The following is a 19,519-nucleotide window of genomic DNA, read 5'->3' as shown; positions in this document are numbered from 1 at the left end:
TTATGTATCTGTTTGCATCTTTTCGCACTTTTCTCGAGCCAAGCCGCGCCCGGCGGGTCTGTTTTTTCCTTGTTTTTTTCCCGATGACAGTTTCGCGACGATTGTTTCCCATGCCTGTCGTCTTCCCTTTCTCGAGGTGTCGGCGTACAAATGCGCGTAAACGCTCGTGTTTTGTCGCGGCGAGCGTGGAAAGGTGCCGCTGAAAGGGACCGGACCCTTTCGGGGTCTTTCACTTTGAAACAATGACCCTGCGTGATGTTCGGAGCGAGAGACGAGTTTTCTTTACCGGATCAATGGACAGGTTTCGGGTATTTTGGTACTCAGGAGTTCTGGTTTCTGTTTGAAAGCGGACTTTAATGCTGGATACTTGTCGCTAAGTAAACAGGTATTCTTTGCAAACTTCATTCTGACATCTGTTGCCGTTCCAGAATTTCTGTAGTATTTTTAGCGATCTCGCTATTGTTGGCAGATTATTATAGAATCAGGGCCCCTATTCTCGAAAAATATCGCATACGATATTTTAGGAATGTCACTAGAAAATCACACTTTGCAAGTGTGCTATTGGTTGCAGAGTGTGATATTCATGACATATCGTATGCGATATTTTTCAAGAATAGGGCCCCAGTTCCTTCGCGACGTAAACTCCAAGCGAAGGCATTATATCCTTATCGTTCTAATCGTTACTGAAACACGCATGGCGTACGAATATAACGTGCGTTGATCGTAATCATCAGCGTTAAATAACCCTTACGTATTCTTACGTGTCGTCCCTCCTGAAACACGCGAGCTCTTTCGCGCTTTTCTTTCGCCTAATTTCGACTAAAAGTGCCATTAGTCGGTGTAGCCCGATGCCCCCTTTCAGGGCAAATTCCACAATTTCGTTCCGCAACGGCGAATTTCGGGCTCATTTACACGCGTGCATCCATTATCTCGGAGGGGGAGGCCCGACCGCGCGATAGCGATTGATTTACTTCATGGCGTGGCGAATACATTTTTGAAGGGAACCGAAACGTCTCTCTCCTTCCGATTTCTCTCACACACGCTCGCCCCCGGGGGCCGAATCACCGATAATGGCGGGATAAAAATTGGACAATGGCAGTTGGCACATTTTCTACGAACGCGAACGCGCGTCGGCCCCGCCTAATTTTCGGTCCCGTGGATCCTCTCGTTTCTGCGTTAAACTTTTTCTCGGTCTAATGAGCTCACGGTCGCCCTAAGGGCATGTCACGCGATCGCATTCGCCTAAGCCCACTATTCGAAGAAAGAGTTACAATGTACTCTCTCGCATTGTATACGCGAAATTGTATAGACCTTCCTTCTCTACGGCCGATATTCCGACACGTGTGTTTCGTGGACTGTGTGTGTGTGCTGCCTCGTACAGGGGCGCGCCTGAGAACCGTCGTGGTGGTTACGCAAAACCTTTCATTTTTTAAAAGAAGACTACGAAACGTTGTCCTTGCTTTTTTACGAAACTACTATGTGGCGAAATTGGCCATTTTAGGAAATCAGTAAAGAAAGCCAATGCTTGCCCCTCGGCTATTTTTTCCTGATTTTTTTTAATACTTCTATATTATATTGCGCTAATGATACAAAGAATTTAGTTTTAAGCCACGTTAGTTTTTGTTTTCCGAGTTTTGATTTCAGATTAAATAATTCATAATATAATAAATTTAAAAATTATATCTAAGAGTTTATAGAAAAGTTATTTATTATCACACAAAATTATTTCGATCACAAAAAACTTTCCTTCCAAAATTTGTGCAGTAAATTTGTTATAAATAATAACGGTGTACAGTTATATAATTTAAAACATATAATTTTCGAGAGGAAAATTGTAAGATTACCAAACAGAAAATAAAGATCGTAAATAATGTATAATTTAACGTTGTCCTAAAGAGACGGAAAGAGAGTCAAGGAAAGTGCAATGGTGGTGCAATAGTATTAAAGGCAAAGAAAGGCAATATCGCTTTATTGACAACTTTCTAATCTCTGTTTAGTCTCCGCTTAACAAGCCGACAAAGTTACGAGTTTTTCCGGGGCCCTTTAAATTGCGTAACGCAGGGGCAGCGGCGGCCGGGGGGGGTATTTAAATAGCCCCCGCACACTTGGAGTGCTAACCTCATAATGCTGACGTGTCGTAAACATTACGACCTAAGTCGACAGGAGACTGTATGTTTCTCTCTCTCTCTCTCTCTCTCTCTCTCTCTCTCTCTCTCTCTCTCTCTCTCTCTCTCTCTCTCTCTCTCTCTCTCTCTCTTTTTCACTCACGGAATCTCATTTCTTATCGGCATTTTCTATAATTGGAACCGATTTCAGAGGATCTTATCTCAACTTCTTGCCGTTGTAAATTGCATTCGCTCGCTGTGAAATAATAATCGTGAGCGTAGCGAAATAGCCTCTGTGTTGTCTATAGAAATCTCTGTTTTACAGAAGAAGATATTGTCAAGTACACATTCTTAAAATTCAATTTATCCTCGTTTACGTATTTATCCGACGAAATATTTTGATTATGCATATGGCTTTTAATAATTTAACAAGAAAAGACCGTACCGTGAGACTTCGAAGCGATGTATCCTTACGTTTCCATATACACCGTCGCAATCGTATTATTTTCGTAGAAACTACCTTCTCCGGATAATGCGGTTTTGGGATAAAAAAAAACGGCGGTTGCAGCTAGGCTGTTTCTCGCGTGACGTAAGCACCCTAAAGCGAGCGTTACGTTTGTTTTGGGGAACACCTGAAAATGATGATTGACGACGTGGCGCTCCTTTTAACGGCGCGATACAACGCGCGATCCGCGGTTTCCGATTCCGAATTAATTACATTCGGCGCGAATTCGACGTCGACGAAGGCGTGCTCGAGTACGGCGCGGGGCCGAAAAAAAGAAAAAAAAAACGCGCGGGCCAATCGCTATGTCGCGGCCTCTAAATTCACATTGTAGTGGTACGCGATCGCTGCAGTCGATGAGTCACGTAATGTATCCGCGGGCAGCGGAGGAAAATATCTTATGCATCGCGAACGACGCTTCAAAACGTTCATTCAGCTCGAACGGGACAGTGCCTTTTCGAAGGAAAATTCTGCTCGCGGGAAGTGTGACGTCTCGAAAACCTTGACCTTAATTTAACGTTGAAAGAAACGTAATAATTCAGCGACGAGTGAAAAGAAGCAATCTAATTTCGTTAACAAGATTTTTGAGAGACACGAGTAAGGGTATTTTACGCTCAAACGCCGAGGCGCAAAATGATTCTTTCATCGAACCGACTAAATACAGAGAGAGAGAGAGAGACACGTTTTCATCGTTGGTCGCGAATATTTTTAGCCGCGCGATTACTTCTTTTCGCCATTTTCTCGCCGAAGGGCCGACCGTTGGAATCGTTTCGTGGGAGTTCCCGGACATCCCGTAGACACCCGACGATAAATTGCGCAAATTCGCGACGGAGCGTCGTCGTCGTCGTCGTCGACGCGACGCGGCCGACGACGATATCGATCTCTCTCCGGCGAGTTTTCCTAAACGCGCCCACGGTCTACATATGTTTCGGAAGCGAGAGAATGGGCCGTGTGGACATGCGCCGCGCCGCGCATGCACGCACCCGGGGGCTATTGTATTAATGGCAGTGCCTCTCGTCGAGCGCGACGCCATGTGATGCGCGCGAGGTTACACCGTGGCCGCGACGACGGGGAACGACAGTTGTTGTGTTGCGGAGAGGCGATTTCGAAACCCGCCATTAGTTGCGGATGCGTTTAACCTTCCCGCTCCTTCGTTGCTTCGCTCTGCCTCGCCGAAAACGGGGAAAAACGAGCAGGCCCCGAGCGTCCTCGAGGCTTTACGGAAGGCGCGATTCCGCGCGGAGGCACGTCGCAGTTGTTCGGAAAGTAACCGCCGATCGGAAAATTCCAACTACGGTGTGTGAACGATGTATAGGGAGCACGTAAATATATGATCGAATATAACGAAATATAATATTTTTATCGTGTAATAAATGATTGAAATTACACTGAGACAAAAAAAATAGTTGCAGTTACTACAATTTTATTATAATTTTGAGTTATTTTCGGTTGCAACTACATTTTTGTAGTTATTTTAACAATGCAATGCGAATTATAGCTGACTCATACTACATTATTGTTGTCGTAGCATGCATTCATTCAACCATAACATGGTTTTATACACTATAACCTGTAGTTTATGTAAGTCGTACTATAAATATGGTAAAAATGACTATAATCGAAAAATCTATACATATAAGATTATTTTTACTAATATTATAGCAATAATAACTACAAAAATAAGAACCTCATAATTATTTTACTATGAAATTATAATCGCAAGTACAAAATACTTTTCTCTCAGTGTAAGTAACTTGATACTCCAGAGGCATTTTTCAGCGTAAAACGTTTAACAAGCTTTATTTTGATTTAATAAATAAAATTGGAGCTTTTAGCTTCGAACAAGAGAAGAGATTTTTTTTTCGGAAACGCACAATTATTGGAATATTTCTATCGCGGTACGCGCAACATATAATCGCGAGTTGCGTTATCTAGTATAAGGCATTACAATGGTAACATTGTTCTGGAAGGCTGAACATCACGTTTGTTGTCTTTTTTCATATCTGTACACTGTTGTGAAGGAAAATAATATCCAGTGATTTCTAAGACATACAAAGCTAATTTTTTTACGCATTACCTACAATGCCCTAGTGATTTACAATTTCTCATAATTATATTGTGTTTTACTTATAATGAGATATGAAGATATATGACTAAATTAAAAGATACCATTTTATATTACCTATTTTTACACGAAATATAAATGTGTCGTAAAAATAATTGGAATGACAATCAAAATAATAGCAAATGCCGATAACAGCCAAATTAAGACAAGTAATAATGATACGGTAACAATAGCAATTTAAATGATGTATATTTACGAGGAAGATGTGTGAATCTGCTTCTGAATTGCAGCTGTTACTTTTGTATCGTTTCAATGGGAATATCAGTGACCGTTTGTTCGCTAACGATTCCACCGATTACCTCATAGATAAGCTAGAAACGGCGACTCGCGCATTACGAGCTCGTCACTGAATGCAAACGCGCAGTGACATTCAACGTACGTAATGCACGGCGTAATTTTTCTTACTCGTTCCGCTCATTAACGCGTTACGTGGACCCGTTTTATACAGCACGACACTCTTTCTTCCTTTCTGACGCTCGCGCTCGACTCGATTGTCGCTCTCTCGCTCTATCTATATAGCGTTTACTGTTGTCATTTCCAGGATCGATCCGCTCATCGTGATTGCCCGTGCGACGCAAAAAGCCCTTGAACTTCGTGGACAGCGAGAAACTTCGGAAGGATCAACAGGATCCACGGAACGGCGGAACGAAAAAAAGAAAACTTGGTCGACTCGAGAGCTTTCGCCGGCAGGAAGAGCTTGAAGTAAAAACAACTCTCCGCGGGTTCGAAGAGGTCCAGAAAAAAATCCAGAGCAATCGGAGGAAAGGAAGGAAGGAAGGAATCGGAGGAGGGCCCGGCTTCGGGGAAGAGACACTCCCATCGCTCGTGCTACGGGCCCACCCCGACGACGTGTATATACGTGACTCCGGATAGAGAGATCACGTCGTTCGTCGATCACGCCATCGCACTCGCTCGAGCCGGCGCTCGAAACTCGCTGTCGTGATCGCGAGACGATTCGTGCGAGGCTCCTCTGCCTGCACCTGCCGAGCGTGTGCATTCACAGAGAGGAAGAGCCGGAGAGGAAGGAGGCGGAAAGGAGCCCAGCAGCAGCGTGGTCGGCCGTGGCACGGGGTCTGTATCGAATGTCGTCGTGCTCGGGAAGACGTCTGAAAACCGTCGGCGGAAGGACGATGCAGCTTCCGACTCATCATCGGATGTCACCGTCGAGCTCGGTCGGCTAATCGACGTTTAATCGCGAGAACGATATATCTCCACGCGCGCGCGTGCAGCTTCGTTCTCCCCCGAGGTGCTGCTCGAGAAGATATCCTCTTCGGGACACCGTGCGTGGCGTGTGTGCGTATACGAACCAAGCCGTGGGAAAAGGCGGATTCGAACGGATTCGCGGTTATTCTTTCCCGTCGGTTCCTTTTGCTTCTTTTTTCTTTCTTTTACCCGAATCGCGACGACGAGAGCGTGTTGATTTCTGTGATACTGGTGTCGCGCGTGGTGGTTAACAACCCTCGGTTGTCGCTCAGTGGTGATATCGACGGTGTAGTGGTGAGAGGTTCTGTTGGTGCGCGAGGGTGGTGCCCACGAGAGAGGAGAGAGGAATACAGAGGGAAAAGAGAAAGAGAGAGAGAGAGAGAGAGAGAGAGAGAGAGAGAGAGAGAGAGAGAGAGAGAGAGAGAGAGAGAGAGAGAGAGAGAGAGAGAGAGAGAGAGAGAGCGGGGAACGTCTCTCGTGCACGCGTGACTTTCAATTCATTACCACGGATCTCCCCCGGCAGTTCGACGCCGCGCCCACCCTCGATGAGAGGAGGCACATGTCCATTGCTGCCGCTGAAAATGCAGGGTGAGTCTCTCAGATCCATTTATCTTGGTCACAATTATCATTTGTCGCGCGAACCTACGTGGCGCGCTACCCAGCAGGATTAAATCGGTCAGTTCGGAAACAATGGCAGGTCATAATTTTCAGAAAACGAGACAGTTAACGGGGCGTTGCGAAAGCGTAGATCGTCCAGTTCCTCTTTTTTTTCTTTCTGCGCGCGGAAACGATAAGTAAGTTCATATACAACATCTCTGTGGCAGAGTGCTACGTTCTAGATATTAAATCGTTTGAGAACAATTATATGTTTCGAGAGTTCACGAACGGTAGTTTTGACAGAAGTGCTATAAAAAATTGATGCTCTGCAGAGGTAGACGAGTCGACTAAAGAATCATTCTTTGAGAATAATAAAAAAAACGTCTGATTTACATATTTTTCGGATAAACACTTTACAGAATGATGCGATTCTTGATATATCCAAGTATAGAATGATACTATTACTGTTGAACAATTTTCAATTATCGGATTTACCTCGGGATTTATAATGTTTTCAAATTGATTGATCTAATCATAGTGTGTTCGGCTGCGAATTTGATTGATTTAGGAGCGAATAAATTCCATTTTTTATGAACTCATGTCTAACTAGAAACAAATTATACGTCCCAGTTCTCGATATAGGTCGAAATGTTGAGTATAGAACGTCAAATCGAAAGTGCCTGCCAGTAACTATTTTTACATATCAAACACGTTTCTAATCGAAGATAAAAGCATGAAAATTAAGTTTAATTATTAGCACGGAATGGTTCGAACCGCCGTCGTTGAACGTGTTATTAACTTGATATAAAAATTCTGTACCCGAGCGCCAAAAATAAAAATTTCGAGATATCTCATTCTTGTAAGCAATATTTTAGTCACTTAGAAATATCGCGGAAAAAGATAAACTATTTTATATTTTATATTTTGTATAAATTGTTGTGAGAAAAATTTGCATAGATTTTTATTTATCTCTTGACGCAGAAGATTTTTAAAACATTTTTGAATATATGTAATGGATTTGTGAACGTTTTTACATCAAATTTTCGAACGTTTCGACCAGAAATACATTTCTGTCTCTATTCGAAAATCCTATTTAAAATTCAAGTTCGGAAACAGATATTTCTGTCATTCCACGATATGTCAAACGATATAAATCAGGATAATAATTAGCGAGAAGGGTAGGGAAATCTGGGAAATTTATGAGTTCTCTCTGATGGATAGAGTTCCATTGTTCGGCTGCAGGTTAAAGGATTTATTAGGATGTTTTTAGTTATTTGGGGTAATGCCCTGACCCGGTCGACGGGTTTAATACCGTACTGCAACTACGTCAGAGATGCCAATGACGTCACGCTATCGCCTCTCAATTTCGAGAATCACGACGCATGCGTCATTACGGTTCAATCGTTGCGCTTGACCGTAGGTCGATTCAGGGGAGAAAACGAGAACTGGGTAACATTTATTATAAATCAGCAGAAATTACGTCAGCATTTGAATAATGAAAAGTAGGTCATGCTCTCCATCCACCCAAATCCGAGAAATGTTACTCCACTATCGTATAACGCGGTTCAGCGGAGCAATTTATATTTGTTTCTATATGAAAAACAATTTATATTTATTTCCATTTGAAAAAATAGGTAGAATATATTTCTGCCGTAAATAAAGCAATAAACTAATGAATTTGTTCGATAATAAAATTCAAAAATAAGAGAAACATAAAAAGAATACAAAAGGATCTTATTGTGTGCGTATATTTTTTAAATTTTTACATTAATTTGCGAGATAATGCTGAATATTAATCTTTAGAAGGTAGAGTTTTTCTCTTAAATCACGAAAATTTGGTTCCAGGAAAAAATATACATATATGTTTAATATATAATCAGAAGCAAAATGTAATATTGATTTCGAGACGTTGCAACGTCTTCTAAAGATTAAGAAATTCCAACGGAATGATATCCTCGCCTTTTCTTAAAAGTCAAGCGAAACTTTTCTCAAGAGTCGAGCGTAGATTTATCGAGAAACGCTTTATTAAAAATCAAAATTATTATATTAATTAAAAAAAGATGACAGATTTTGAAACATTGGTTGGCGTCAGCGATATTAAAGATACGGATACCTGGGCTTCCGATACTTTCACTTTCGACATCATCCAGGTACACATGGTGTCTCGACAACGCGTCGACCTGTCGCGACTCCACGTGCGTGCCCAATATGGCGCGGGGAACGCGATCGAGGAAAGGAACTGCACTTGACTGGCTGTTATATTTAGGTTCAAGCAGAGAGAGAAAGAGAGTAGGAGAGTAGGAGAGTAGGAGAGTAGGAGTCCTTTGAGAGCCTCGCCGCAAGCCTCGCTCCTGCGCCGACTGCTCCTTTTTCGAAGGAGAAGGGGGAGGGAGGGGGGCACCTCTTGCATCCTCCTCGGGCGCCTTCCGCGCGGTTTCCGCCGAATCTGCTCCCCTTCTTTCCTTCCTCCTCTATGGGTGCTCCTTTGTCTGTACCTGGGATAGATGTATACCTCCCTCGTATCCTGCGCGACGCGACCGGCCCCTCCCTCGTAGACGCCTAAGTATCCGTTACCACCGCGATCAAGCGACCGCCAACTATTCTTTGGCGGTTCTCGGTCCCAGCTATCGCTAATAACGAGCAGGTTCGGGATTTTTCGCGGATAACAGGGAAGGGAACAACGCATGTGGCGGCATTATGGTCCGACAGTAAATATATAGCGTTATTATTACACGTACCGCTGTTACCATGCGGTAAATAGGAAATTAGTTGGACTTATCAAGACTAATTCTTTCGTTATTATTTTAATAGGTCTACGTACTTTTTGTGATCTATATTCACTGCGATTTAATTTTGGCTTCGCACTGACTTGGCTCCGACTTCCGTATCAAGATTTTCCTAATGCGCTTTTTTAATGCCCAGACAATCCAGAAGAGAATATTAATTGCGCACAATAAAGTAAAACGATACGTTTCAACCGCGATAAAATTCATCTCGATGACAAATTTGCCAACCGTGAGAAATACAGAGAGATAACGCGCGGATCGTACTGGTTTGACGAGGTGTCCTTGATTTTTTTTTTCAGCGAAAGTAAAACGACATGATCCACTCTGCACGAAGTAACTGAACCACGCGCGAGCGCAATAATAATTAACATCTTATACGAACGTTTTTCACAATTCTTGCCGGTATCTAACATCGCGCCTCCGTGGTGTTCGCATTTTTCGTCAATAAAATTCTCTTTCTCTCTCTCTCTCTCTCTCTCTCTCGCAATAATTCGCGCGTTATGGAAACACGTGGGCCGATAACTCAAGCGCTTGTGGCGTCTCGTTTAGCCAGCCGCGTATAAGTATATACGGCGCTCTCGACTACTTAACACTCCATTGCCGCAATAGACTCCGCGGCGCGGCGCGGCGTCGTGTTAAATTATCGATGTTAACTTTTACGCTGCGAGATATTCCCGCGGATAGAACCGCTCCTAGACGGGGGCATAAAATATCACGGCGGCGACGCGGAGGGAGAACGAGCGTCTATGCACGGAAAACGAACGGAGCCACGATAAGAAATTTGCGCAACGACGCAACTCCTCCGAATCGCATTTCGCGCGATCGGGTGCAGCATGTGGACTCGCATAACGGTATTAGTGAGATTATAGGGTTACCGTACTCGACAGTAAAAAAAAAAAAACAGCACGTTCCCCAGCGATATTTTTGTGCCGCGATCAACGAACTTCTTTGTTTTTTTCCATAACGTTTAGAAATGATCGTCGACGCGATTTAGATTTTCTATATTGTTTAATACCTTGATTAGGAGAGCAAAGAACTTGTATTTATATCATTATGCAACAATTATCTATAATGATTAACTGATTCGAAGAAGGCAATCGATGAAAATTTCAATACGAACATAACATAAACAAACAAATATCTATAATATGATCTCTCTCTCTCGCCCGCGCGCGCTAGCTGTCTGTTCCACTTTTTCAAAAGAAATTCGTAAGAATTCGTCCGATTTGATCAGTTTCGTGAGTTACTGTGCTAAATAAAATAAAACTTATTAAGTATTGATATGATGATATGAGTTATATTAACAATTACAAAATTATAAATGTCAGAGAGAGAAATGAGTACTTTTTATACAAATAAAATAATAGATTACATAAACATTGAATACGTGTAATATTTCGCTTGAATTAATACGTGACGTTTAATATTAACTTCATTATCGTAAAATTATTATTCCGAAAAATCTTCGTTATCATAATTTTTGGAAATTATTATTATCGACTAATTCGAGATTTGCAGGCGGAATTAATAGTTGGAAGGAGGACGTAACTCTAAAGACCTCAGACCGATGACGTGACATTCTAATTTGTCGCAACGTGACAGTAAGGTTTCGGATATCTGCGACTGCGTAAGATACGAAGATCGATGCCGTGCGTTTCGAATACGATGGAATTATGTGATGACTTGACCGTACGTTTCGGTTGTTAAATGTCATAGTACGTGCCTAAGTCCAGAATGTAGAGAAATACGTTTAAAAGTGTTGAGCCATTAAATAGTTTGGTAGCTGCGCGATTAGCAATTAATAAATTTTACCTTCAGATATTTCGTAAGATAGAATACAGACTTTAAATGGATTTTCCTCAAAATGGAATTTTTATTGTACTTTCGTTTTTCCATCGATCGATTCTATTTCTATTCTATTTCTATTTTAGTAGTCCAGACCTAGGTAATTTGTAATCACATTTCTGCTGAGGAATTCGAAACGAAATCAATCTTGAAACGCGATATTGTTCAATAAACCGATCTTGACAGTCAATTTGATATTCGTAATATCGTATTTGTAATCGCGATTCAACTAAGAACGTTTAAATGAAGTTTGTCTCAGCCAGTGTTCCGTTTATTACGGTTCAATAATCGATTCTTGTGAGAGGATGTATTAATAGTTCCTGAATCTCGTCTCAGTTGAGTCGAGGAAAAAGTGCATATCATTCAAGCGTGCTTCGGAGATGACTTGAGAAGAAATCGAGCGTTTAAATAATTCCAATAGCTTAAATGTTTAACTGAGAAGCGAAACAAGATTACTCGTATAAAAAACCTGACTTCGTGTAATGTGCAGTGTATGCGATTCAAGAAAAACATTTTTAAAGTGTTACAACTAGAAGTTAGAACATTATTTTCTATCACACTTCTATGCCCTGAATGATAATGTTGAACAATAATTCTCTTATATTGCTTATTAATTAAGAAAGCAGCGAAACCCACTTTCTTGCATGAATCTTTTTCATAAACTCGCTCGCATGTTAAATTTAAGCTTTATTTGAGAAATAAAGTGTATCTTCGTTTTATTGGAAAAAGGATATATAGGGGAGTCACATGAATTTATTATAATTTGTTTCGAATTTTCTATGTCTCGAGAGCAATAAAATTCTGATGATAAATGAAAGAAAGAATGAGATTGTGTCGTAACATTCTTTATGATGGCTTAATCTGATTTTCTTCATTTATTATTAAAAATGACAATTCTTGATTTGTTAAAATCACTCGATTTTACTTCTCTCCGATAAAAATTTGAGAAAGAAAACCAATAATGATTTAAGTCACATAAATATATTTTCGATCAAAATAAAGACAAGGCATTTTCATTCTTCAAATAAATATTATATTTGTTTTGTCAAATATATTTATTTGAAGAATGAAAATACCTTGTCTTTATTTTGATCGAAAATATATTTATGTGACTTAAATTATTATTGGTTTTCTTTCCCGAATTTTTATCGGAGAGAAGTAAAATTTGAATTATATAAATTTTACAAATATTATTTTATTTCGAATTATATTACATAACATTTTATTATTCAAAATATTGTGTTTTAATCGCGTCTAAATAAAATGTTTGAAATCAATCGTATTCACATTTCCAGTAATACACACGTGACAATTAAATCGCAAAATACTCATCAAATTCAAGAAAAATTAAAAGCTTCCAAATCGCTCTCAATCGAATAGAATTATTCATCAACTTACATGACGTCGGCGAGTTCACAAAACGGAGCCCCAGATGTGCGATGGTAATCCATTCATTGTGATCAACTCGGATTACACAGCAGGTACTATTCGGCGCGTACGTTTCGTAAAATTATAAGTATTTCGTAGCGGCGACGACTCTGTGTACCTACATACAACGCTCGACGTTTGTTTTTGCGACATGCGACGCTATGCCGCGCGCCGTCTTTACGTTCGGTCGGTCATTCATACGGCGAGCTTCGAGCGAGGCGGTCGGCTCTCCTATCATTTCTCGAAACGCGATCGCAGTTGTTATGTATCAGCACGTGCGATAAATTAACTTCCGCGGATTATATCGCGCGAGCGCGCGTCTTAACAATTTTCAGGATCGAAGCGGCGCGGCGGCGGCGGTTTATCGATGCACGAATTTCGCGCCGTTCGTTCGCGGCAGGAAGCCAATCGTCATTCCATTGTCATCTTTTTCGGCCAATGATTATCTCATTAACGACACTCAGCTCGGCGAGTATCTGTATATCTCGCGTCGCGCTTTTGTTCGCCGATTCGAATGTGATTTTTCGAATTGAGATCGTAAAGGAGGGTCCACATTATCGAGCAGAACCGCGAGCCGAACTTCGCCACGAACCGAAATTATCGAGCCGACAAAGATTGGCTCGATAATATGGACGCATGATCGGTTCGCGGCGAAGTTCGGCTCGCGGTTCTGCTCGATAATATGGACCCTCCTTAAGGTGATTGACGAATACGAATGGAGTGTTCCAAGCAATGGAAAACTGCGATATATCAATCGTTTTATTAATCCATGTATTTCAAACTCGCAAAATACTTAGCAAGTACATATGTATCGTACGTGATATCGATTCTCGATCGTATATTTCTTGGCAGTTCGTTGCGTAATGATAAAATTGACCATTGGCGCTGTCAGCTATAAATTTTCGGAAGACTTTAGAAACTAAAAAAAAAGGTTTAAAGTTTAATTTGTTAGAGTTTTCAGGTTATACATTTTCAAATTAAACATTTATTATTAAATTAATTTTCAGATTAAACATTAATTTACTCGAAATTATCCTATTCGCGTATATATTGGGGGACATTCCCCTTCGTCCATCCTCGCTAACGGCGCGAAGTGACTCGCGTCGTGTCGCGCGGAATCGAAGTGAAGTTGCCGCGGTTCCCCTCGAATTTATCAGCCATTGTCAAAATAGCGCGGGCGCGGAGCGGACCGACTCCGGACGGGTCGAGCGGTGTCGCGACGCGTCCGATTAGTGAGTATAATACGCAGTTAACCCGGCATTTGAATATTTGTCAAGCGTGTAGCGTGAATCCGGCGTTCGTGAGCGTCGCACGACGTAGATAAGACGCGTCGTCCGATTTATTTCGTCGCGAGATTTCGCCCGATCGCGCGAGAGCCGTCGCGTCGGCGCGTTGACGCTCGGGGACCTTGCGCATTCCGCGGAATGTTTGCCCGTTCGGGCGCTCGTGTACTCGCGACTTAACATGACACAATGGCTGCGTTTTGCCGAACCTCTGCTTAGCTAAGCGCAAAGTAGCAATTGAATGTGATTGGTTCTTACCTTTGGGTCCAACCAATCACACTTAATTGCTACTTTGCGCTTAGCTAAGCAGAGATTCGGCAAAACGCAGCCAATCATCGCCCGAAAACGCGCGAGCGTATCGTCCATTAGGGTGCAATCTCATGTGGAGGAAAACGTGGAGGCGGAACGGAAAAACTGAATGGAAAAGAAGCATAGTGGGAGGTAACCAATCAGAACGTTTCTCTAAAAGACGATAATATGCATCAGGGCATCTATAAGAAACGGAGAGCATTTTCTCTTAAAATTTACCCTGAAATCATGGTATATAGTTGTGGGACAACATGTACCACCAAGAATTTTATGTGAGCTATTCTGATTAATATCCACCATAATAAGAAATATTAATATCTATTTCATTAAAATATAAAATATATTTGATTAATTTTACTGAAATATATTTAGGAAATTTCAATAATTTTTCAATATTTACCAATCTGCATGGTAATTTTTATCACGTTGTTTGTAAAATGTCTTTTGTATATTTTAAAAATTCCTTGGTTGCCAAGTTGTCCCAAGTTTGTAGTGAATTTAAGGGTAAAATATAACAAAAAATTCTCAGGATAATATGCATCAGGGCATCTATAAGAAACTGGGTATTCGCAGTCACGTGATTGATCCTGTTTAGGTAGTCCAAAAATCGGAACGGTCTTTGGAGAAACGTTCTGATTGGTTACCTCCCACTATGCTTCTTTTCCGTTCCGCGTTTTCCTGCGTTTTCCTCTAGTGGGATTGCACCTTTCTGCAGCATCCGAAGGACTCGCTCCGCCATTTTCGGCCGTTGCGTTAATTTGCGAGACGTCACGCGTCACGGCTATCGAGCGGGCATGACGCGCTTTCCTCGCGCTGCACTCGCTCCGTCGCGGTAATAAAGTGCGCGTCGCGACGCGATTAACGTCGAGATTGCCGTGCGAAGTATCGCGCGATCATCGCATCCATGCGTAACACGCTCGCGCGCGCGATCGTAATTAACCTTGTTCCTACGAGTGAGTGTTGTGCGAGTACCACGAAGAAACAGCCATCGAGGAACGAGAGAGAGAAATATATATATAGAGGGGGGTGGAAGAGGTGGAGGCCCGGGAGGCATCAGGCAACAGCGGAGCAACCATGGGGTGAGCAATCTTTTGTTTAGTTATTTCCGTTTTATTGTTAACGTATTTACTGCGGTGGCAGTCGCGTGGCGCATTTCTGTACGCCTATATTTTGCATCATTTTGTGTAATACACGGTACATACTAAATTTCTAGTCGTTTTAAGAAATATTTTTTTAAAAATATTTAATAAAATATAATTACGTGATTATTAAATTATCTGTTTGAAAGGAAAAAGGATATAAAAAAATGTGTTATAATTATTTTTTGAAACATTAGTTATCTTGAACACTGTTGTAATTGGAATATATTTGAGGAGATTGGTTATCTCCCACTATATGCTTATAGATTAATGTAGGTGTGTTATAACTCCGCTTCTGCGCATCACACCAGTGAGTGAAAAATGAGCTTTTAATACGAGGCAATGAATCTACGAAATTTTTCATAATATATATGCAGAAGATGCATAATTATGTAAAAATAATTGAAAATTCAAGTTAATAGCATTAGAATCTTACAAATAAATTACTTAGATTTATTTCCTCAAAATGGAGAGGCTACGACAGATTAGTGCTAATATTTAATCGTACAGTCATTCGTCGATTTATTATGCATACGAGAATGAATGCACATACTAGACACTTGTGCATACATCAAGCTCATAAAACAGACCTCATTATATCGGTGTATCATTACGCGAGTGCTTGAAATTTATAGTATAAACTCACAAATATACATGTCAAGAAAATAGATAGGAAATATACTTCGCAGAGGCAGCTCGGTAGAAACTAGAAAGTGATCTCAACACATAAAAGAAAAATTGTTTTTATATATGTAAAGATAATCGTATCTTTTACAATTTACATTTTTTACCGAGCATTTTACGCAGGCAAGAATATTTTAGAAAACGTTGAAAATACCATGAAGATACGATCTTTAGAATACTATTTGGGCAGTCGTGTAGCATTAAGTCGTACAATTAATTAAATTTTCGGATTAGTTCTTCATGGTTTTTTTCATGTCAGATGGACGGAGATGAAGATTGGACTAAGATATTTATGTATGTGAAATAAAAATGAATTCTTTCTACCATATCCTAGTTTAATGTACATAGATAATAAAGAGACAGGAAACATTTTAATCTTGTATATTTTTTTAGTTTAAGTAATAAAAAAATCGTGTTAATGATTTTTGATACTATTTACGGTCATAACGCACTAATTTTGTTTCAATGCACTAATCTTTCATAGCCTCTCCTATTATACCTATATTTATTGATAATTTGTTTTAATTGAAAAGAAATAACTGATAAAAATAATTACGTGATACTATCTATGTTAATTAATTTTTAAATATGGGACAAAGAAAAGAAAAAAAAACGTTTGTTCATAATAAGTGTATAATGTTATATATGTCTCAGATTTTATACATATATGTGCTTATTTTATAAAAAAATATATATATTATATATATATATATATATATATATATATAATATTACGAGGTATCTCGCAAGAATTTAATTTATCAGAATATGTGTAACACTTTAAAAAGCGTAAGGTTTCTCACTCGAGTAGTCATACCGCTTCTCAATTAAACAATCTCAGTTTAAGCGCTAATCAAAATGCGACTGATCCGTCTCAATAGTGTCTCCGGATATAAAACCTCATTCTGTATCTCACTTGATGCGAGTTTTTGAGATGAGATTCAAGTAAAGCCTATAATTACGAGCTTAACACTTGTCAAACCTATCAAACATTTATCGTGCGAATGAGATAGTGGGAAATTGTAGGTCATTGTCTCTATTGGCGTTTATCCGCTCGTTAGTCGAATATTTGTAACATTTCTTCATAACTGGAACGCGCTCGCGTTCCTGCATTCGGTCGCGCGTGAAACAAGTCGCGTCGCGTCGCGTCGGTCGGTCGGTCGGTCAAAGACGCGAGTGTATGGGTGCTCGGGCAGCAGCAGCAGAATGCGCATACGGCAGAAGTTTGAATTCAACGATACTGAGTCACCGGTGGTGCGGCGGACAGGCGCGAGAAAGAGAAAGAGAGTGGCATGGACGAAGTGTGCGTTGCAAATGAATGCAGCAGCAGCAGCGGTAGCGGCAGCCCGCGCGGGAGCTGCATTTTTGCGTCAGCGCACGTGTTTGTGAGAGACCGCCTTTTGCACGCCAACCGATCTCTACCACCGGTTTTGTTGCCAGACGCTCGCTTACAGCGGCGGCTCAACTCGCTTGAAGTAAAAGAAAAAAAAAAAACCCCCAACTGCAACCAACTTCCTGATATTGTAAGCAACTTCGCTACGAGATCATATTTTTGCCTCCCGATACGGCGGCTGAGTAGGTGGATCATTATGCATGCTCCTCTCGTTTTACATACGTAGTTTTTTTTTCGAATTAAGCTCGACAGGTTAAACAGTACTTAGCGCTAATTTAATATAGTTATAATTAAACAACATTAACTGCCACTCTATAATATCTAATATACTTCGCGCGGCAAATTATGATACCGGTATCTCGATAGCGGGTGTCGTGTTATCGTTCGCTATCCCCGGCTGCAAGTAGCACATCGCGTATGCAATGCGTCACTGTCGACGCATGCTGCACGCGGCGTGCGAGCCACATGTAGCAAAATAGAAACTTGGCTAGCCGCGGTAGGCGCCGTGTAACTGATTCCGCCGTCAGCAATAATGTTAAGTATCGCGACTACTAAATAGCCCATCGCGCGCACCGACGGTAGACAGTTACAGAGTGTACCCAAAAAACCCTGATTGCATCGGTACATTCTCCATTTCAGGTCTTCTGCGCAATGAAAGTTTTATCGGTTGCTCTTTTCGTGGGTCTCTTTGTTCACGGCGTTTGGATGTTTTAATATTAATGTTAGGTATTTCGGTAATCAAAACTCTGATAAAAAGCTTCTATTGAATCGAATTAATTAAGAGAAATATAACATTTTATTACTCGTTTGTTTCCCGATAAAGAACAAAGCCTAGTTCATCAGATTATTCGGTAGATTTTGCATTCAATGTTAGGTAAATGTATAAAAACTAGGCTGTAAATTTCTTACGCTATTATCCTTACATTTCATTATATTTCTCGACTCCAATCTATTCTATACTTATACCGCAATGGGACAATGGGATAATCCGTGGATTATCCTTTCTACCAATCTTTCGCAGAGCCTACCGCGACAAAGCGATATACCTAAGAAAATTTCAATAAATATTTCTCCTCGGGGATTATCTTTCCGTTCCATTGCGTCTCGGCTAGCAGCAGACCGCGCACGGAAGATGCGAAATCGGTCCGAATAGAATGCGTTTGTGAGTCACATGGTTGCGGCTCGGCCGCGAGCGTTGCCGAGCCGAGCCGAACGCACCGTGCGGCATGCTGCATCGCGTCGCGTCACTCGCGTCGCGTCGCGTCGCACCGAGTCGGGATATAGATCCTCTCTCCGGTGCGTGCTGCGACGTTGCCAAGGCTCCTCTTATCGTCGAGCCGGCCGGCCGCGAGCCGTACGCACTCGTGCGTTTGTCCATCCATCCGTCCGTCCGTCCGTCCGTCCGTCCATCCATCCGTTCGTTCTTTCGTCCATACACGTCCATCCCGTCCGTTCGTCCGTGCGGGAAAAATAGCGTCGCCTTGGCTTTCTTTCCTTGCTCCCCACGTCTGCGTGACCGCGTTTTGCCTCTCGCAAAAATGCGCCCTCGGGAGACTCACGCGCCGTGGAAGCCGTTAGCCGTCTCTCTTTCTCTCTTTCCCTCTCGGCAACGAACGCGCGATCATTAACGACGAGACAAAGGCGTCAAAGACGACGGCGACGATGACAACGACGACGGAGGCGGAGGGGAGGGGGGGGGGAGGCAACAGCCACCACGGCGACCATAATTATTGGTTATTGATTTTTGTTAATGCGCACGACCGTCGCATTCACGGACGACGGACGATGGGCAGGAGGGAACGTGACGTAAACTAGGATATCAGCGCCGGGAAATATTCTCTATATGGGGAGGACATCGTCTCCGCTGCGCTTGCTGCTGCTGCTGGTGGTCGAGTTGGCACGCGCGATGCTTTTACAGCGTTGTAAATTTTATGGACGCATTGTGAACCACCGCTATACCACTGACGTTAACCGTTAAGATGGGATTCGGTAACTCGCGGCGCTGTTTCTGATTTCCGCGCGTTTCCGTATTCTAAATAGCGCTGGGAGCTTTTTCTTTTACTTGCCACGAGATTTATAAATCCAGGAAAGGGAGGAAACTTTTAAATAGAAACATCGTT

General features: G+C 41.6%; 1 protein-coding gene across 8 annotated transcripts in view; it reads left to right on the top strand.

Moving 5' to 3' along the window:
- Positions 1–19,519, top strand: part of LOC139776244 (uncharacterized) — a 139,124-nt gene that overhangs the window by 1,132 nt on the left and 118,473 nt on the right. For 6 of the 8 annotated variants that reach the window (XM_071712796.1, XM_071712792.1, XM_071712791.1 and 3 more), the window contains exon 2: positions 5,274–6,523. In XM_071712796.1, coding sequence (XP_071568897.1) covers positions 6,495–6,523 — 29 coding nt within the window. In that variant the 5' untranslated portion in view covers positions 5,274–6,494. Of the gene's footprint in view, positions 1–5,273; positions 6,524–15,242; positions 15,263–19,519 lie in introns of those variants that run through there. The other 2 variants (XM_071712788.1, XM_071712790.1) reach the window with 2 other exon arrangements.

The sequence above is a fragment of the Temnothorax nylanderi genome, unplaced genomic scaffold, assembly GCF_030848795.1.
Source record: "Temnothorax nylanderi isolate EJ_2023f unplaced genomic scaffold, tnyl_v1.0 TNYL_tig0115_pilon, whole genome shotgun sequence".
Taxonomy (NCBI): domain Eukaryota; kingdom Metazoa; phylum Arthropoda; class Insecta; order Hymenoptera; family Formicidae; genus Temnothorax; species Temnothorax nylanderi.
The sequence above is the reverse complement of the archived record's forward strand: the minus strand, read 5'-3'. Positions and strand labels throughout refer to the sequence as shown.